At 45.7% G+C, this 21,605-nt stretch overlaps 1 protein-coding gene across 1 annotated transcript in view; it reads right to left on the bottom strand.

The window, feature by feature from the left end:
• Positions 1 to 21,605, bottom strand: part of RIPOR3 (RIPOR family member 3) — a 71,059-nt gene that overhangs the window by 20,282 nt on the left and 29,172 nt on the right. The window contains exons 3-11 of the mRNA XM_074969587.1: positions 20,822 to 20,968; positions 18,096 to 18,174; positions 17,273 to 17,296; positions 17,066 to 17,119; positions 15,177 to 15,326; positions 14,075 to 14,138; positions 13,603 to 13,646; positions 12,739 to 12,864; positions 9,821 to 9,966 (exon numbers count right to left, since the gene is read on the bottom strand). Coding sequence (XP_074825688.1) covers positions 9,821 to 9,966; positions 12,739 to 12,864; positions 13,603 to 13,646; positions 14,075 to 14,138; positions 15,177 to 15,326; positions 17,066 to 17,119; positions 17,273 to 17,296; positions 18,096 to 18,174; positions 20,822 to 20,968 — 834 coding nt within the window. The remainder of the gene's footprint in view (positions 1 to 9,820; positions 9,967 to 12,738; positions 12,865 to 13,602; positions 13,647 to 14,074; positions 14,139 to 15,176; positions 15,327 to 17,065; positions 17,120 to 17,272; positions 17,297 to 18,095; positions 18,175 to 20,821; positions 20,969 to 21,605) is intronic.

Raw genomic sequence — 21,605 nt, 5'->3', positions numbered from 1 at the left:
CCTCCAGATCATTTATGAAGATATTGAACAAAACCGGCCCCAGGACCGACCCCTGGGGCACACCACTTGACACCGGCTGCCAACTAGACATGGAGCCATTGATCACTACCCGTTGAGCCTGACAATCTAGCCAGCTTTCTACCCACCTTATAGTGCATTCATCCAGCCCATACTTCCTTAACTTGCTGACAAGAATACTGTGGGAGACCGTGTCAAAAGCTTTGCTAAAGTCAAAAAACAATACATCCACTGCTTTCCCTTCATCCACAGAACCAGTAATCTCATCATAAAAGGCGATTAGATTAGTCAGGCATGACCTTCCCTTGGTGAACCCATGCTGACTGTTCCTGATCACTTTCCTCTCATGTAAGTGCTTCAGGATTGATTCTTTGAGGACCTGCTCCATGATTTTTCCAGGGACTGAGGTGAGGCTGACTGGCCTGTAGTTCCCAGGATCCTCCTTCTTCCCTTTTTTAAAGATTGGCACTACATTAGCCTTTTTCCAGTTATCCGGGACTTCCCCCGTTCGCCACGAGTTTTCAAAGATAATGGCCAAGGGCTCTGCAATCACAGCCGCCAATTCCTTCAGCACTCTTGGATGCAACTCGTCCGGCCCCATGGACTTGTGCACGTCCAGCTTTTCTAAATAGTCCCTAACCACCTCTTTCTCCACAGAGGGCTGGCCATCTCTTCCCCATTCTGTGATGCCCAGCGCAGCAGTCTGGGAGCTGACCTTGTTAGTGAAAACAGAGGCAAAAAAAGCATTGAGTACATTAGCTTTTTCCACATCCTCTGTCACTAGGTTGCCTCCCTCATTCAGTAAGGGGCCCACACTTTCCTTGGCTTTCTTCTTGTTGCCAACATACCTGAAGAAACCCTTCTTGTTACTCTTGACATCTCTTGCTAGCTGCAGCTCCAGGTGCGATTTGGCCCTCCTGATATCTTTCCTACATGCCCGAGCAATATTTTTATACTCTTCCCTGGTCATATGTCCAACCTTCCACTTCTTGTAAGCTTCTTTTTTATGTTTAAGATCCGCTAGGATTTCACCATTAAGCCAAGCTGGTCGCCTGCCATATTTACTATTCTTTCGACTCATCGGGATGGTTTGTCCCTGTAACCTCAACAGAGATTCCTTGAAATACAGCCAGCTCTCCTGGACTCCCTTCCCCTTCATGTTAGTCCCCCAGGGGATCCTGGCCATCTGTTCCCTGAGGGAGTCGAAGTCTGCTTTCCTGAAGTCCAGGGTCCGTATCCTTAGACACAATGGCTGTAGTTGCCACAGGGATGTTATGTCATTGTGCATGGCAGGAGATGCAGTTCATGCAATTGTGTCTGGGAAGGGAGCTTCCACACACCTATCCCTATAAGATGCTGTCTGTGCTGTAAAGAGCCCAACAACCCTTATTCTAAGCACTTGCCGATTGTCCTCAACGCTCCAGAGAAGATCACTACTCTTCCCCTTTCCAGCAGATGCATGTGCTGGGAACACCTTCCTCAGAGAAGCACCCTAAGCCAAAGCTGTGTGAACCTTCACCCACAATGCATTCCAACGCAGAGGAAGAGAGGAAAATTCAAGGACTCCCCCCTTCTTGATAGAGCTAGGGCACTTTTAATTAAATTTGTTCCCCTCTCAGGTGTACTTTTGTGCACAAGGGGAATGTATCATTCATATTATCTCTGATCCCACAGGCAATATTTTAAATGAAGGCCAACCACAAAGCTAAGGTGTCTGCCCTCAACTGGAGTCCCTGGGAGTTCTGAAACGATCCAAACAATAGTGGGCACAAATTAGTTCCATGGAGACTTTTGCCCTCAATTCAAAGCCAAGTTCTACTTCCCTTTTATTGCAAGGGCGGAAGGCTGAATATAAACATTTCAGGCACAGACAGCAGTGTCCCTCATTGGAACATGCTGTTGTCATCCCACCATGGAAGTATCACTATCACAGTGTCAGCCTAATGCATGTCAATTAGCTAAATTAACCAGTGTCACACAGCTGGAGTTTGTCAAACAGGCCAGTTCTATGGAGCCAGATTAGCAGCCATCTGTACTTTCTCATTTTGCAGCAAATTAACTAAATCGGGTATCTGACAGCAAGAGCACTTTATCCAGAGAACGTCATGGACTTACTGACAGAGGCAAATTGCTTTCATCTATGGCATTTTGTTCTTAGAAGGAGGAGGGCTGGGGCTGGGGAATCCTTTTGTTTAAGACTTTCAGTGTTAGTTTTTAATACAGAACAAAGCAGTAAAAATAAAGAATACAGAGTAAAGATATAATGATATCAACCTAAGGCCATTCTCCTCCTGTGAGGAGATTGATATAATCCTATAGTAAAGAAAAAAAGATTAAGGGTATGTTTACACTGCACATTAAGACCAGGCTCTGACTCAGATTTGAGCCCAGCTCCCCTTCGTCTACACACAAATCAGTCTGACTCAGGTTAGCAAGGACTTGGGTCCTAGGATCCTGCTAGGGGGTTATGTCAGAGCCCTAGTCCTGCTGTGACTTGGGTCCAAGCCTTGTCATATTGCAGTATGGACACAGCTCAACCTACAGATCTAAGTCAGAGGGTCTGCTTAGCGCAGTACAGACACATTAGCATGGCTGAGAGACCCAGGTCCTGTAAGTGTAAACCCAGCTTTACAGTGCACTGTGGATTCTCAAGCACAGACTTGGAAACACCGAATCCATAAGGCTGGGTCATACAGACCCAGGTTTAATGTGCAGTGTAGACATTTGCCCTTATGGAGTACATCTCAGGGTATCAGCCAGAAAATACTGTGAAGTACAGGGGTGAACTGATGACATGGCTCATGTGAGTGAGAGGGAGAAAGAGAGAGTGACCATGATACTGAATGGGAGAGAATGGGAGCTGCTCAACTATGAGCCAGACCAGGGGCAGGCAAACTTTTTGGCCTGAGGTCCGCGTCGGGTTTCCAAAATTGTATTAAGGGCCAGTTAGGGGAGGCTGTGTCTCCCCAAACAGCCAGGCGTGGCCGGGCCCCCACCTCCTATCTGACTCCCCCCCCCCCCGCTTCTGACCCCAACAGCCCCCCCGGGACTCCTGCCCCATCCACCACCCCTGCTCCCCAACCCATGAGTGCCCCCTGCTTCCTCATCTAACCCCCTGTCTCATTCCTGACTTGCTTGCCCCCCCTCCCAGGACCCCTGCCCCATCCAACCACCCCTTCGCCCTGTTCCCTGACTGCCCCCGGAACCCCTGCCCCTGACTGCCCCCCACTGCCCCATCCAACCCCCCCCTTCCTGACTGACCCCTGCCCCCATTCAACCCGCCCTTTGACTGCCCCAACCCCTATCCACACCCCTGACCACCACCCCCCGCTATCCAACCCCCTTTCTCCCCCTGACTGCGCTGCCTGGAGCACCGGTGGCTGGCAGCGCTATAGCCATGCTGCCCAGAGCACCGGGTCAGGCTGCGGCTCTGCAACTGCGCTGCCTGGCCCCCCACAGTATTGCGCTGGTGGTGCGGTGTGCTGACGCTGTGGGGGAGGGAGAACAGCAGGGGATAGGCCAGGGACTAGCCTCCTGGGCCAGGAGCCGGGCAGGAGGGTCCCGTGGGCCGGATGTGGCCTGTGGGCCATAGTTTGTCTACCTCTGGGCCAGACCCTATATTGCAAACAAGACAGATTTTTTCCCTTATCTCAAGTGGTAGGAGCCTGAGCTTTTAGAGCAGCAGGATCTGAGTTTTAGCCCTACTGTTCCCATGTAGTACTGAAGCGCACAGAAACAGCCACAGCCCTAAACTGTACCACTACCATTTGCAGGGGGAAGCAGTGCTACATTTACATCTACTTGCCAAGGTCCAGAGCTGTCTGGGTGGCTTTGATCCTTGGTTCAGTCCGATTCACTCTTTCCCAACCATATTTGCCATTAGGAATGTCCCAAAAGGCAGGTATTGTCAAACCAAAGATTTTTGTCAGGGTTGTATTCCTCCTCCTCCTCCCCCCCCCCCCCCGCCCCCTTCACTCCATTCAAACAATGAGGCAGCCTTGGTGGGGTTCACTCCAACAAACTTGCAGGATTATGGGAATCATCATGGGCCAGATGGTGCCATGACACCCCAGTGAGGGGTGCAGTCTTGAGGGAGAATGTTCCCTTTGTGATTCTCGTTGCTGTTTGGGTTGGCCTGGTGACCAGGTCCCCTTCCCAAGCCAGCAGAGCATCTACATTCTCTCCCCCACAAACTTCCGACCCTCCTCCCCTAAACAAAGCTCTTAAGGTACGTCTCTCTCACAGCTGGAGGTGTGAGCACAGCTCAGGTAGGCATACCTGCACTAACTTTAATCTAGTTAGTGCAGGTATGCCTAGCCCAGCTAAAAGTAGCAGTAAAGAGGTGCTGCTGTAAATCCTAGCCGGGGCTAGCAACGCCAGTTCAGAGTTGAGCCCCTAGTTCTGGTTGGGCTAGTACAGCCCATCATGAAGTCCTCGATGATGCAGCTTGACTGTCACGTTTAGCCATGCTAGCTTGATTAACACTAGCACAGGTCTGACGACCTCTGACTGCAGTGTCGAAATACCCCAACCAACTGGGGTCTCCAAAGGAGGCAGGAGGAGGTTTATCAGAGCTATCTCAGCTAAAAGAGCGTGCACAGTTCAACACCAAAAAAAGCAAGGTGCCATTAGAGCTCTCACTCCACCGCTATTAGGGTGGAAGCTGGCCCAGGAGGGACATTTGGGTGTCACAAGTGGACTTGATTAGTCAGTCATCATTTTAGGGGAGAAAGCTGCTGTTGCTCTGAAAAGAGCTGTTATTTTGAGTGGTTTTATTTTTTAAAATGGAAACACCCTTATCTTATCACTGTGCAAATATTCCTCTGTATAAAAACAGCTTCAGCAGATAAGTTGTCAAAAATAGGAGCTGGCCCATTCCATGTGCAAGTGCTCTAGGGAAGCTGCTTGGTGGGATACCAAGGTATTGCACAAACCTTACACAGAGAAATATGGCAGAAATTCTCTGGTAAGCATCACGATTCCTTCTGGGGGTGCGGATTAGCTCACAGGGGATGTATGTCACCATTAACATTGTTCCCAGCTGGGCAGTCGCCACGTTGCAAACCTCTTGTTTCTTGGAGGCAAAAAAAAGTGTTACAGCTGGACCAATAGTGCCAAGTTTTACCATCAGTGGTGCAAGTACAGTGGTACAGTCCAGTACACTGTACCAGTCAGATATTTATAGCTGGTACAGCGTACCGGAAAGACATAGGAAGAGCCTGCCCCCAGCCCTGCCTTTCCACGCAGCTGCATCTCCTGAGTCCTCCTGCCTGGGGTCTGTAGAGCAGCCCTGCCCGAGGACAGGGCTGGGGCAGTACAGCAGCCACATGGGAGGAGCTGCCGACATGGGGCTGCCCGGTGGCCACACGTTCTTCTGCTCTTTTGCTGCTGTGGTTCCAGAGAGCCCTGATCTCTCAGGAACCGAGTGGCAAAAGGAGCAGAACATGGGGCAATTAGACGGCTCCACACCACCAGCTCCTCTGGCAGCTGCATCTCCCGAGTCCTTCTGGCTGGGGTCTATACAGCAGAAGTCTCCAGTGCAGCAGGGGGAGGACAGAGCTTCCCCCCCCAGATAACGTGGGATGGATGTGGATCATGGGGAGGGGACGGGGAAAAGTCACATAAAGTGGTCACGTGCCTTGCCTTTGTGTCCATCCCATGAGTGCAGTGTACCAGCAAGAAATGATTTCTACTTGCACCACTGATTTCCTGGTAATTATTTGAGTTTTTAAAATCAAGTCACTTCACTTACGTTCATGGCTCCTGTATGTTGGTTTATGCCACACTCTGCATTCACTACAATAGCTGCAGAAATCGTTAGTAGAAAACTTGCTGTTTTCCCATTGTGAAATATTTGCAGAAAGTGAATTTTTAATTCATAAACACAAACCCTGCCAGCTTCCATTCTGAATTACTCCTCCAGTCACAGCCCAGAAACCATACCATATGACCTCAGTGTCCAACTATAGTGAGCCACGTTTTGAATTCACACAGCTCAAAGGGATTCTGGGCTGGAATTGTTAAGCAAATAATTTTAAATAAAGAATAAATCAGAGAAATTAGAAATCTGCTCAGACAATTCATAAACTGAGAGGCAGACTTGACTATTGGTTGTATTTTTCATTCAGTTCTTCAGGCCACTGTCTTAGAACTGAGGTGTTAGTAGACAGCTATAAGGGAAAAAGAAAAGACCCCCTCAATCAGCATAAAAACAGCAGCATTTGATCCTCAAAAGGCTTCATACAGTCTGAAGTAAGTAGAGATAGACTGAAAGCCTTAGGCCAGGTCTACTCTACCAACTTCTGCCAGCATAACTACATTAGTGAGGGGCATGATCCCTGATCAATGTAGCTAGGCTAGCAAAAGTCCCTAGCATAAACATAGTTATACCAGCAAAACTGTTCTTGTGCCAGGAACACAGAATACTGGTATAGCTCTGTTAGCAAAGCACTCTCAGTGTAGACCTGGCCTGAATCAGAATTGAGTGGGTTTGTATGTAGAATGGTATTAGTATGTCATTTGCACACTGCAGTTACTGCTAAGCGCCAAGAGAAGCAACAGCATGCCAGGGAGAACAGTCAGGCAAAGGTGCCATTTGCCTAGTGGAGTTTTTAAATATAGTCCATGAGGTTGAGGGATTAACACAAACTCCCAGAACAAGAAGGTGCATTACCACCCTTCCTTCCTGCAGAGGCGCAGGAGTTTGTGTGCACACAATTACAGAAACAGCACTAGCAGGATTAAATGCAAAGCAATGGTGTTCATCCTTGGCAGTTATTTGCCCTTGGTGATAGGGAAAATTAGATTGGAAAAAGATCTCTTCCAGGCTCAGCTCTGTGTAGTTACACTCAGAAATATGCCCCCCAGATTTTGACAGAGATACTATGGCAAGAGAAGGTTTACAGACTCATTCAACATAGCAAAAGCACTTCCAACAATGCAATCAGGGCTTCAGATCACTTTTTCCAAGGCAAGGTTCTTACTCATTTAGGCCCAGGAGTATGTAGGGAAGTGTTTGTTCTTGCAAAGAAATTTGCAAGCGAGTAGTTGTTTTGTTTTTTTCTTCTTCTTTGTTGAAAGCCTGAAAATACCTTGCTGCTGCTCCTGCACTCTCAAACTAGTTTGCGGTTGCTAAAAATATAAATGTGTTTAGTGTTCAAGCAAAAACCTGAAAAAAATTGTCAACACCACACACACACACAAAACAAACCAACCCTACATTTACCATGGAAGTTTCCATTTTGACAAAAAGGATTTTTAGTATTAAAGTCATAACACATTAGAAAGTTTGGCCAATTCTAGCCTGATGGCCTTTGCTTACAACTGCAAATGGCATGCATGTAAATCCAAACATAGGTATAACTAGTGATCCTGGAAGTAAGGGTGCTGGGGGTGCCTCTCTAGCTTGAAATAGTAACAAAACACCAAATAGATGGAAACCCTGGTTTCCATGATCAGCACCCCCACCCCATAAAAATTGTTCTAGCATCCCAGGGTATGACAGATAATGCAGAGATCAGCAATCAGAACCACAGTGGTCAATGCTTGCGGAATGATGCTTTGCTGTCAAGCTAATTACTAGCTCAAGCTTCCAAAGAAATGCTAGGGCCCTCACAAAACCTCAGAGCAGATGCAACAAAAACAAAAAAACACCAAACAAACAAACAAAAATAATAGGAGCTAGCGGTTTCTCCCCCCCCAGAGCATTATAAACAGGTGCAGGCCTTGAGCTCTGCTACATAAGCATGTTTTCCTTTACTTCAAGTGCTTGAAAACAAAACTTCAGATGCTTTTGACCAGACTGATATTTTGTTGAACTACAGCAACAACCCTGAGCTAAACAGGTGTGGAAGAAAATTGCAGGATGTGTGAGAAACCATTTGCTCACAAAAAGGCATTGGAAAACAGTGTAGGATACTCCACGAATGTTGTATGTTCCAGAGAGCAACCTGAAAGGCCAGCTACTTAGCTACATTTTGGTTGGAAGACTCATGGGAAGGTGCTTCACAGTATTTCATCTGTTTGTCGGTAGCCAAAGACAGCACCAAAGCAGAAATCAAGCTAGGTTTCCAAATATTCTTAGAAATAGAACTAGGGTTTGAGAACCCAAGAGGATTAGAGTCAGGCTGTTTCCCATTCCTGAAGAGGGGCCTAAACCCACAAGTCCTTCAGATCTGAACTTTGCATCAGAGTTCGAGTTGTTACCAAATATTCCAAGACCCTTTTCCAGCCCTGATGGTGATGGAGCTGAGAACCAGCAGTAAAGGTGCTGCTCTCATTGATTTGATGGGTACTTCACAAACATTGCTAACTTACTCTCCGCTACCTCAAACCCAGCTTTCTGCTGTACCAGAGGGGCACCCAGCACTTTGCAAGTATAAAATAAGATTTGCAATATACTGCAACCCCTGAAATATGAAATGCATTGACACTAACTCTCTCACACACACAGCTGCCTCCCAGCATGAGTAGTTTGGATTCATTACAGACACCGAACTGTTGATCCAAAGGATGACAGTGGTTGCCTCTGCTTCTCAAGAAAATTGAAGCTCTGCCACATTCTGTTAAATGCGGACTAGGTCTGTTCCTTGGCTTGCTTTGCAAGCCATTTCCTTCTCATATTGGTTGGGGGCACCAGTTTTATATGGTTTTCCATTTCAAGTTTAGATGAGTTATGGTGTGCACCTGTGCTAGTGAAAAAATCCATAGATTAGTGACAGTCTTTTTCCAACCCCCTCAGCCCTATCAGAAGAGCAGGTCACAGCTATTTAAAAACGAAATAATTATTTTATTTTTGTGACCATGGCCACAAAAACAATCTGTTCCTTCTCTTCAGCAGAAGAGAGCTACAACAACTCAAATATGCCAGTAATTGATGTGGCCACATCTTGTATAGATCAGCCTCAGCCACATATGAGGATACCAAATGCAGCTTCTGTCTTCTGGGCATCTACACCTGCATCAGAGAGCCCCGGATAAAAGCTCAAGATGCAAAAGATTTCTGGAGTGAGGATTTTGATGCGCACCTTGCAGAAAAGAATTCAGGAACTCTCTCAATGCAGCACCCATAAAATGAAATTTTTCCTTTAATAGTAGTGGTAATTTACTATAAAACTTTACAAATTTAAAATGTAAAACAATGCATCAAATCACAGGTACCACCTAACTCTTCGGGGGCGGGGTGTGTGCGATGCACCATAGAAGCAGTCACACTGGAATCATAATAGTGTTTCACAACCGGGCACAAGCAAAACTAGAACGTGCAACTGTGATCACCAGTCAAGTGTGACAGCAGTCAAACCTTTGAGGAAACCTCATTTTTAAAGGAGGGGTTGGCCCCTCTAACTGTAGTGATTTCTCTAAACCTCAACCATATTCGTATGGTGGTGTCTAACTGCTGTTTTCAGCTTCATTTCATCCTCTTTAAGTCCATTCTTTGCATTTCAGAGATGTGCCTACACCACAAACTGAACACTGACTCTGGACAAAGCAGAGCCCTAAATAAAAGCCAGACGCAACTGGCTCCATTGTTGGCAGCCTCAACACAGAGCAAAGAACTGAAGGGCCATGGAGATAGGGGCTATCCTCTCCTCCCTGGGATTGGTCCCTCCAGATCAGGGTTCAGGCACATTGGCTGGGGGTGCTGTGGGGAGGCTTGCGCTGCTGCTACCTAGGCTGCACCTGTTATGTGAACAGAAAGAGGACTGTAGTGTTGAGTGCTGTTAAAGTGGCACCCATCACAAGCACTAAGGCCATGTTAACGGTCCTCTCCCCTATGTTTGGCATTTGAAGTTATACTCACTTCCAGACGACCTCCAACTGTAACTTGATGGTGCCTAGCTCAGTTATATCCACAATGATCGCCTGAGGCCTGGTTGTAAAGAAGTCGATGCTGTCACACGTTACCACGCCAACTAGAATCGTCGTCAATCCCCGCAGCTCTGTGACCTACAGAGGCACAAACCCATTTTCATTTTACCAGATACCTGACACACATGAAGGATAGTTGAGGAGTTTAGGGAGGCTGGACTCATGGGATTTGGCTGAGACCAGTTCATGCCCATGTGACACACAGATTCTCTACCACCCATAAGAGGAACTGGCCAGCATGTCACTTTGTGTGCGCAATGAACATAGCAGCCTAGAATCAGCTCTTTGAGGTCATAGGCCAAGTTTTTCAAGCCTGGGTGCCTATGTTTAGGCCCCTAAATAGTAATAGGCTGATTTTCCACACATGCTGAGCCATATGCAGCTCCCATTCACACCAGTGGGGGCTAGGAGTGCTCAGCACCTCTGAAAGTGAAAGTCATTCCATTTATTTAGGAGCCTAAACTTTGGCACCCTGAACATTCTAGTTTTAGTGTATATTCAAGTAATTGTATCAGACAAACAACCTGGAATCCTGGAGCCCATTTTGCTGTAAGATATATGTTTTACAGCAAGCCTCCCCCATCCCTAGATTTAACCCAATAATCATCTAGGGTAGAGACCCATTAGATTATCTAGTCCATCTCCCTAGAAATGTAAGGCTGTTCCAGTCCCCAACTACCTCCAGAATGTGGACACAGCCCTTGTCTACTACTCCCTCCTGGGCCGAGCTGATCTCAGCTGCAGCTCAGAATCAAAGCCTACAGGTCTTCAGCGTCCCTCCTCTCTTGGTTCACAAGCAGCACCCCCTTAATTTGTCAGTCACTCATCCCAGTTCTAGCCCATTACACATGCTTTGCAGCCTGACCCACAGCTTCTTTAGCCACAGCTGAGATCATCAATGCCAGAGAGACAGCTTCCCAGTTCTCAAATCTGTCTGCAGCCCTGGCAAGCGGGGCTGGAAAACTCCCAACCAAGATGCTGCTGGACAAAGGCATACTACTACTTTTGTGCATCAAGGTGTCTGTCATATTTTAGGATCAGGGGAAAGATTTAGCAGGTAAAGATTTCAGAAGCATGTACGTCTCATTTGAGAGTTAATGGTAATTAGGAGCCTAAGTCACTTTTGGAAGTGGGACTCCGGCACTTTTGAAAATTTCACCCAATACACACTTGGAGAGGGAAAGCAAAGAAACTAGAGAGTCAGTTAGGTTTAATAAACTGGCATGAAACCCAAATCATATAACCTCTTTCTCGAGCTTCGAGGCAAGTCATCTTCACTGGTATACAGAGCAATTAATGTTTTTGCAAATATTATGAGAAAACATGCATCTGAATTAGCTTCTTTCCTGATTCTCATTGTGCAGTAGGGAAAAACATTAAGAACATTTTTAAAAGCTCTACTGGCTAGAAGTCAAGAATTCTTTCCTATTTAACTCCCATGCTGCCAGAAGGGATGGGGTGTTGCAATAGCTACTTTGCATGTTTTCCAGGCATTGAAAGCCCTATGTTGGCACTACAAAACAATGTGTTTAACTCGTGTAGTGAAGGGTCCAGCCCAACCCTGCAGTCTATTTAGTCCCAACTCCCATAGAAGTTGATGGGAGTCATGACTGCAGGATCTGTCCTTCAGAGGATTCCAGATCACAACAGGAGTTTGCTCCTAAGCAGCAGCGGCCAGGTCAGGATGGAATGTAAAACAGGTGGAAGCCACAGTAGTAATAGTAACAGGAGGATCCAACTTTTACCTCAGTGAAAGAATAAAGTGCCTATAATGCATCTGTATATCCGTGGCTCCACAAAGTCGCAGGACCTCCTCGTCAACCTCCTCCTAGCCCTGGCCAAAATGGCCATCTACAAAACCAGAGAGAGGCAGTTGGCCGACAAGGTTTCCTGTGACTGTGGGGCCTATTTCCGCTCCTCAATCTGTTCATACACCTGGGCGGCATCCGCTGGCTCCCTTGACGCCTTCGAGGAACAGTGGGTGCTGTCAGGGGTTCTCTGCTTGGTGTACCTACTAGGTTTCTTTGTTTAGCCCTGTGACCTCACTCCCATTCCTGTTATACCTTTAGTTGTCCCCCGCAATCATTTGGAATCCCAGACCTGTGGATCATCCCCGGAGGCTGTGGGGAGGTCCTTTAGCAGTGCGGGCCTGCCCACTTCCTGGATCCCAACAGGATGCATCTGTATGGTATAGCAGGGAAACAGAGTCTAGGACTCTGTTACAAGAATACAGGGGTCCTCCAATGAGCCACTCTAATGCCAAGTGGCAGAATCCTGCCCAAAGATACTGAATAATTATGGCCAACTCACACTGGCAGGTGGATCTCATTAGCTCCAATAGGATATACATGGGTTTATAGTATCTCTGGGGTAGAGGAAATTAGAGCTTGAGACAGAAGAGGTCATGCAGGGAAACCCCAGGAACGGGCAAGTTTGGCTTATATAAATATATATATATTACATACATACATACATACATACATACACACACACACACTTTTTGGAGCAGGGTAAGAAAATCCCAAAAATCTTGCATGCAATATAATTACTCTATCCAAGCTGTGGATCCCTCACCACCAAATCTTGGATGCAGATCTTAAAAAGGGGTCATTCTAATATATGGAAAATCAGAAGCATTAACCCAGTTGCCATCTAACCCAGAGTCCTGGGAAAGAAAGCAGAAGCAAAGATCAGAGACCAGCTCAGCGAGCAGAACATTGATTAATTGCTGTTTCTATGGAGCTGTGAAAATTCATGTTGTTTTTTTAAAAGTGTGCTCGGCAGAGAGCAGAGTGGGAAGGCAAGCTACTTGCTAACCAATTTCCGAGTGGCTGGATTGGAGCCAACTACCTTTATTTCAAACTGCTCATGAAGGTTGGGTATAAAAACCTTCTCTTCCTCATCCCATGTTTGGCTGTCATCCGTCTCAATCTTGCCCTTCAGCTTCCACTTCTGGCGTCCCAGTCGCACAAACACCTAGAAGCCACACAGGGAAGAGGAGGCTAGAATCAGCAAATTCCAAGATTCATATGGGACTGCACCATCCCTCCCTCCCCATACTGCAGAGCTGGGGCCTGGTTCCTTTGATTGCTATGCTTGTTAAGAAGCAGGGGTGGAGGTGCCAAGTAGTTCTGTGCCCCATCTGTCCTGGAAGAACTTGGGTGGCTAAGTCAGATACCAAAGCGTACGTGTTGTTGTAATGCAGAGAGTGAGTTACTGATGTGTAATGTCCTGCTCTGATGCAGGACATGTTTGAAAGTGATTTGGGGTTTTGTTATCAGCAGGAAGAAAAAAGTGTGTTAGAATTGAAACTACTGGGATGAAAGCCATAGGCTTTATACACAGTTATGCAGTCCTGTGCCCTTCAGGGCAGTTGTGCCAATTGGGATCTACCCTATGAAGAGGCAACAGTATTGCTGTTACCCTCTTTCAGGTTGGTTTTAGACTCCAGCCAGGTCCCTCAAGGAGCAATTCTGGAAGACTCCCGTCTCCCAGGTACTTGGGCCCTGCCCTCTATCAAGGCACTTAGCCAAGTCCTTCAGCTTCACACTGAGGCAGGAATAACTCGGTGGCTGTGCAGCACCCATAAAGCTTCTGGTTTCCCTGCACTCTCTCCTGCTCGGCCTACACATCCCCACACTCCCCACCTGCATGTTACAGGTGCAAGCCCATAATTGCAAGTTGTAAGAGAAAATGGATTGCTGTGTACTGCACCTCATACTGGTCCCCTGGGCAGAGACGTGCGTAGCCCACCAACCCTGAAAAGAGAAGGAAAACCCCTTCCAATGTTTGTAGCTTGAGAGAGTTTCAAAAATATCTACTAACAAACCTCAGCTTGCATTAAACACCCAGGTGACACTCTGATTAACTTCCCCTTACAGCGAAATCTATAGAGGAGTTGTTAGCAAGTCAAGCCATTTGTCTTACTTAACATTGCAAGCTTTGCATAAGGGCGGGGAAGAGGAAAGTCCTGCTTCAACACTCACATATAAAAGAATGCTGCAGAGCAGGGACAAGTTCGTTTCACATCAATGGGAAACAACTAAGTTTCATTAAGAGTCAGTTTAGGTCCCGATCCAAAGCCCAGCTCCCAGACTTCCATGAGCTTTGAATCAGGCCTTTATACAGCAAAGCTGAAAAGCTTTTGGCTCAAGTGATGAATGCTGTAGAATAGTACAAGGGCTACCTTTCATTTTCAAGTGAAATTCTCCCAAGTGCACCTCCAGTGCCCCTTCAATCAGACACATATCCTGGAAGAGAAAGACAGAGCAATGACGACATTGACTGAAGAGTGGAATAAAGTGGTACCATGAGAAAGTGGCGGCCATTTGTCTCCATTCGTGAAGACAAAACACATTACAGACCAGTTTAGGGCGGTTTGCAAAAGTACATACATTTTACACGCCATTAACACTTTTCACTTCTGCAAACTGAGGCAGATTTTTTTTTTAAATGCCACTTTCAGGATGGGAAGTTATATCCCAGCTCTGCAGAGGAGCAAGGTGGTTTAAGTAATAGGCTTCCCACAGTCTTCCCCATTTAGGGTACAGCAACATGGAGCTGGAGATGTAAATTCCAGCTTGATGAGACATATTCGCGCTAGTTCTGATGGAGCTAGTGCACTGGGCGGGGGGGGGGAAGGGATGTACTGCTGCTGTGGCTAGGGTCTAAGTAGAAAGGTGGGCTAACCAGCCAAAGAACAATCTTGTCCAAGACCCTAGGCACATACTCAGACAGGTAGTCCCTCCCACTGCTTCCGCTGTTACAGCTATGCTATTTTGAGCATGCTAGCGCCATCAGACCTAGTGTGGGTATGTCTCCTCAAGCTGACATTTACACCTCCAGCTTGAAGTCTAGACCTACCCGGACTTACTCACACAGTAGGTTACTAACTATGACTCCCATTAGAAGTCAATGGGAAGACACCCCAAACACACACCCCCAGTAACTTCCTATGAAAGCTAGATTAGGCCCTAATGTTACAGATCAAATTCAAGAGATTTTCTATGCACCCTTCATTAACACATTTGGTTGTAAGCAAACAACCTGCATTACCCTGTGAATTTCACTGCATATTAAGGGGGAAGTTAGACAGCAAAACACTTTTATAGAGGAAGCTGTGAGTTGTAGCTGATGTTATGCATCTTCATCTAATTTTACGTTACATTCGAAGCCCAGGTCACAAGAAAGCCAACAGTTCAGAACAGCATGTCTTGGTACAGTATCCACTGCTTCGACTTTAAACAGAAGAGTCAGTTCTTTGTCACATGCTTGAGGAGTTCTCCTACCTCTGTGCATTCTTGGAGGTTCTTATAAAGTTCTACCAGGCTCTCTCTGGAGGCTTTAGTGGAGGGAGTCAAGGAGAAGGCATGTTTCATATTAGAGGCCCCATCTCGCAGCCTGCACTGGATGCAGTAAGTTTCATATAGTTCTTCTACCTTTAATAGAAAAGGACTCCATGTTTTACACCACTCTGGTGTCAGTTTCCAATTTTAATGAGTTGAGGGAAGTAACATGAGGAATTTTAGTTTGACGTTTCCCCTTGTAAGAGAGCAAATCTCATCGTTCTAGCACCGACTCGTACCCCCTACTCTCATAAGAAGCCTTTTTAACCAAGTAGATCCAAGATTTCAGATGGAGGGAAGAGTGAGTGAAGGATTAATCCCACCAGCTAAAGATTTTTTGATGTTTCATACAGTACAAGAAAAGCATGCTAATGAGAGGGTCCTACATAATCTTGAAACATGTCACTGTTAACAGTCTGTCCCAGGTTTAAGGCCAAACACTTAAATAAAAGTTCATTTCCAGCCAGCAGCAACAAAAACTACTAACCCACCACAGAGCCTGAAAGTCTCTAATTAGTTGTTCTGCAGATTACCCATAATTTATAAATGATCAACTGAAGGTTAATAGTTTCTTGGGGATATTGTTTTTCTGCTGTTTTAGCTACACAGGCTTCCCTACCTCACTTTGTTTTGTTTACCACTGACTCCAAAAATCTGAGCAGAGAGCCAAGTTTCTTCCAGCACTACTTCTAAAGAGCTAGGGCACCAGGCTTTGGAAACCACCACCACCAGATACAAGACACAGAACATGTAGTCCTAGAATTCTATCCAAGGTACTCAGTGTGGTAATGTGAGCCTTGTATCTGAGGGCCCTGCAATCTTTAATGCACTTCTCCTCACAACATACCTATAAGGGAGGGCAGTGCTATTATCTCCATTTTACCAATGGTGAACTGAGGTACAGCAAGGCTAAGTAACTTGCTTAAGGTCACACAAGAAGTTAATGGCAGAACAGGGAATTAAACCTCAGTCTCCCAGGTCCTAGACTAGTACCCTAACCACTGGGCCATCCTTCTCATCTCCAAGTCTACACGGAGGAGGCAACCCACAGAGTCAATGGGAGCATGTTGAGGTGGCTAAAGATGGGGCTGCTCTATTTGTTTAATCTCAAAGCGACTATATAGGGAGACCTATGGCACTGATGCTTCAGTGCTAGCCCAGAGAAAGGCTTCCGCTTCCTCAAGCTAACCAATCCCTTACCTACATCCAAGTCATGTTAGAATGGCCTTAAATGGGTGTGTAGGGTACATCAGACTCAAGTGTGTGTTTACTGAGGGCATGACTCAAACCAGGGATATCCAGAAAGCAGGTTCATTCTACTGTTAACTAAGCCACGAGGCATGGAGGGTGAAAGGAGACATGGTTTAATCCGGGGATGGACTAAGGGTGTAGGGGGCAGCCACTAAATTCTGGGTTGGAAAACACACACACAGCTCCAAGTATGTAAGAGAGATTTTTGAGCCCTTCAAATCAGACAGGAGATTGGCAGAATCCATTAAGTGCCACCAACTAGGCTTCCAGCAAAAAAACACAAAACAAAAACAATCACCCTCTGCAACTCCTTCCAACAACACCTTTCTTCTGAATAAGCTGGTAGGATATAGAAACTGGTTCTGCAGGCTGAGGCTGGGCTGTGCCCAGGATTCAGTCTGAATAGAGCCAAACAAAAACAAAAACACACCACACACAACAAAAAAAAACCCACTCCTCCTCTTCTCTTATGAAAGCTAGTTCCCCTCAAACAAGATATCATGAAAGTATTTTCTAAATCAGAATTTTTATATAGCAGTGTAAGTCTCCCATACACAGAATATAAATAGAGCACCCCTTACCTTGCTTATATGAAATTCCAGTTTTCTGATGTACCTTTCAACAGAGCGAATTTGCTTTAGAAAGGGAAAGATTAAAAGCTATTTAACCATTCACATAATATGGCATTAAATTATTCAGTGATCATATAGTATCAGTGCTTGCACTTCACTGTTCATTGCTTTCTGTGACATGTCCATCCCTACCCCTCCAAAAGAATGAGTACGTACCTTATCCAGATCATAATAGAAAGCCTGAAAGACAAATATGACAAGTTGCCTGTGAATTCATTTGCACATATTAAAGACATTTCCAAATCTGCTGCCAGAACAACTGCCCACGCTGCACCAAGTCCTTGTTCGGAGAGTTACAACGTTGTAAGTAGCATTGTGCAATACAGCGGGCAGACAGCAAGGCCAATATTTTCAAAAGTACCCTCTGCGTTTCAGTGTCTTAACTTTTGGGTGCCCAAACTGAGGCACCTCAAGTACGATTTTTCAGAAATAGTAAGGATTTGAAAATTGGTTGAGGTAGGTGGGAGGTTTTTGAATCCTTTATCCAGCCTTGGAAGGTTACTTCGTGTTCCCAAGAACAGTCCCAAATCTGAGTCTGAAGTGCTTTATACACCTTAGCACTACTAATAGCAAAAATTTTGTTGGAATTTTTGTATGTGGCAGAATCAGAGTTGCTTGGACCCACTAATCAGTGTTTCACCAGTTCTGCCTAATCTTTATTTCTCCTCAGTTTCTCGACACAGCCAGGCATGTATATTACTTCCCAGATAATAATCAGCAGCCAGCTACCGTCCCAAAAGAGAAGGAGTGCAATCCGGGAACACAGCAGGATACTGAGAATTAAGACTCCTGGATTCTTTCCCCACATCTAGCCTTGACTTACTTGGTGAATTTAGCACATAGGTATAATACTAGCCTCTCACTTTCAGCATTAACAAATGGAAACCCCTTTGCGTCCCAAAGGCAAGAGACAGTGGTTGTTTTTAAAACTCTGCCCTCTTTAAACCATCTAAGCGATTAAAACAGAGAAGCATCTTACCAGTCTGGAGTTCCTTTTTGTATCTTTGTGTCGAGCAGACAGATAATCCAACTCAGCCTGATGCACTTGCAGGTATTCACTGGAGAGGAAAAACCCAAAAGTGATATTTTCCTTCTAGCATGTGCAGTAGGATACTCCCAGGGAGAGGTTTAAGAGGGCCAGGGGAAGGAGGGAAGAGAGATTCTCTGAGCCCCCACCTCAAAAGTAGCCAGAGGTTGGGAAGGACTGAGCTTGTGCAGCTGAAGGAACAGATGGAAATGGGAAGGGGAGCCATGGCAGCTGGAAAACAAGATGGGCTTCACGTGGCTTAGAAGCTGCTGCCCTCTTCCTTGCTACCTCTCACCCCCAGATATTTCCTCACGTGCCCTCCAAGCTGCAAGAACTTCCTGTTCTGTTTCCCTCACACCGAGAACACAGCCAGAGCCTCGTTCCGAGAGACTTGTTTTAGATTAAGTTAAACAAGAAACAGCAAAAGTGCAAGTGAGCAGGCACAGCATGCAGCTCACTGCAACAGCCACCATCTTGGGACAGGCTGCTCTGAGGCATTTAAAGGAAGAACGGGGCCCAGGAGACTCCTAATGCTGAAAAGTGCTGTACATAGGAAACAAAATAGTACGTCTCCTTATGCCCACACTGTATGTCTGTGTGCCCCTGCTCTCCCAGCAGGACCCTCCCTGCATCAACTTTCTTCCCCTCAGGACAACCCTTTACCTGCACAAGCCACAATCCCTTCAGAGGAGCCCTCATGCCTGGGCCTGCTCCCATGTCTCACTCTCTCTCCCACTACCTCCCCTTTGCTTGGCCACCCACAGTGGGGAAGCAAGAAGTGGGAGAGGGAGGTGTCTCCCAGCCTCTGTCTCCCCTTAGAGGGGGAAGGTGGCTTTGGGCCATGCTGCTGGCCTCCTGCTCAGCTTCCCAGAGGAGCACTGGGGTAGGGAAGATGGTGTTCTGCAGCTCTGTGCTCTTTGTACCCTTGTGGCTGGAGCAGTAGCTGCCATTTGAGGAGGGAGGAGCTGCAGAGCTGACTGAGAACTGAGCAGCTCGTTAGCCAGCTGTAGCTCACAAGGCCAAAGGGTTGTGACACTGAACACTTCAGTCCTCTGGGCCCGATTTTCAGAGGTGCTGAGCATCCTCAGCTCCAGCCAAAGTCAATGGGAGCAATCAGTACTCAGTCAGCACCTCTTAAACGTGCCCTTTGTTTATCTGAGCAGCTGGGGACTGAATGCCACCTTTGCTGTCCCCTAGAGCAGCCATCGGCTCCTTCCTGATACTACCATTGCTTTCCCCTCCCCCATTAAAAAGCAGGGGCCTTACCCTGCAAAGTGTTGAGAACTCAGCAGTTATCGGCTTCAGTGAGCCCCATGGCAGCTCCCAGAAGACAAAACTCCTCCTGAGCTGAACCTCTTCCAACTTTGTTTTAATTCAGAACAGACTTGAGTAAGTCTGTTTTCCCCTTTTGTATTTAAAGAGCTGTAGACAATCACCTTCTGAAAAATGCTGCTTTACAAGACACAGAACCTGAGCAGCTTGATGTGTTTATGTTAAGCAGCCTGCACTTTTCCAAAAATACACCAAAAGAGTAATTTATTTTCTAACTATTATGAACACATTCCTGTTAATACACAAAAAGTGACTCCAGCAATCAATTTTCTTCTCTCCACACTTGCTGATAACAGCTCAATGCAGTGATAGTCAGAGTTGGGTTTTTGTTTTTTAAAGTCATTTTAGGTTTTAGCAGCATTTTAAGATGCTCAGTTGGTGGGGAGGCACCCAGAAGGGTCATTAGACTTAAGAGCTAGTTGCTGTTACTATCTTAAAACAAAAAACATTCCAGCAAGAACAAATGGATTTAGTTTGAATCTGCTTAAAATTTGGCCTTTAAATTATTGGATGCAGCTGTTTTCTGCAGGCAGCTTTAATTAGTTACTCAGTTCTGCAAGGAGGTTGCAGGAGTCTGTCTGTGCGATGTTCCTCACAGAATTGGGACCATAACTCTAATCCATCTGACAGTTTAGTCTCCCCAAGCCCTAATAAAATATCAGAGTCAAATCTATTTTTTTTCTAGGTTTAGAATTTTTATTGTTAATTTAATTCCATTAACTAGTCACTGGCGTAAACTTTTAAAGGCTAAGACATTACAGTCCTCGAGGGAAGCCAAGTGTGTTTTAACTATGTGAGACATAATTAAGAAGTTGAGGTGTTTACGTTTAGGACAAATAATTTCAGTACTTTTTCTCATGATGTTCTTAGCTTAAAATCCCATGGTAATAAAATCCTGGAGATGCCAATGTTGTATTTGAAGGAGCTGCGTGCCAGCATGGTTCCCACACATTAGAAGCACTGAGAGGAATTATAAAGCCACACGAAGGTTATGATGATTCCATTTACTCTTTGTCTATTCAGCAATGGCCAGGTACCTAATGAAGTTCCTAGAGCTCCATGCTAGACCTATGGATATCATGGAGTTTAACTATTACCATTAATAGAAGCAGGATAAAGGATGGCGTGAGGGAGGATTTGGTCCCAAATAAATTTGTTTGCCACTAGGTAGTGTATTTACTAAGGGCCCAGTTCTGTATCTAATTAAGACAATAGGAGCTTTGCCATTGATTAGAAAGGTTACTGTATTGGGCCATTAAGCTAGAGTATAAGGAACAAAGTTTTTGCAGTAACAGAGACACTAAAGAAAGCAAATTCCAACAAATTAATACTTAAAAAGTCCTTACTTAAGTCCTTTCTTCAAAGCTTCAAAAATTTTCTTCACCTGCTGTGGTTTTGGATCCCAGATAACAGCCCCTCTCTGCAGGGACGGATACATTTTGGAGGATTTCACAGACATTTTAGACCTCACTGAATTCCTGCTGAGAGACTTTCTGTAGGGAAGGGGAAAAAAAAAAAAAAAAAAATCAGCACTGCCTCAGAGCTGAAAGAAAGTCTCACACATATAGCTACTACAATGCTAGTTACAGAGCTGTTCCTGCAAGCTTTTACTCAAAGGAGCAGTCTCACTGAAAACAGTGGGTCTACTTAAGTGAGTAAGGGAAAGCAGGATCAGGACCTGTATTAGAGCCATAATAGAGAGCTGTTCAGTGTTTGTCTTTAACACATCAAAGCCAAGAAATGGCTACAGCTCACAGGGATGAGAGGCCAAAGGAAGATAGAGAAGATTAGGTTATGAGTGTTAACTTTGAATTTCCTGGCTTCAAGGGAGACCACTAGGAGTCAAGTGTGTCTCTTCTGTTGTTAATTTATATTATACACACAATGTCCCATTATTTTGGGGAACCAGAAAGGGATCATTTTTATGTACTACTGATTCACAGACTGCCATTCAAACACTGAGTAATTAATCCTTGTTGTCTGCTCACAAGATAGCTTATGCCCTGATCCTGTAAACACATTCATACAAGTAGCCCTGTTAAACATAACAGGGCTACTCAAACAAGGTAGGTTTGTAGAACTGGGACCCAATTGTTATTATCCAGAGAAACTAAGGCAGGGTGTTTGTGG

The sequence above is a fragment of the Natator depressus genome, chromosome 13 (genome assembly GCF_965152275.1).
Source record: "Natator depressus isolate rNatDep1 chromosome 13, rNatDep2.hap1, whole genome shotgun sequence".
NCBI lineage: Eukaryota > Metazoa > Chordata > Testudines > Cheloniidae > Natator > Natator depressus.
Note: the sequence above shows the minus strand (reverse complement) of the source record. Positions and strands in the feature narration are given on the sequence as shown.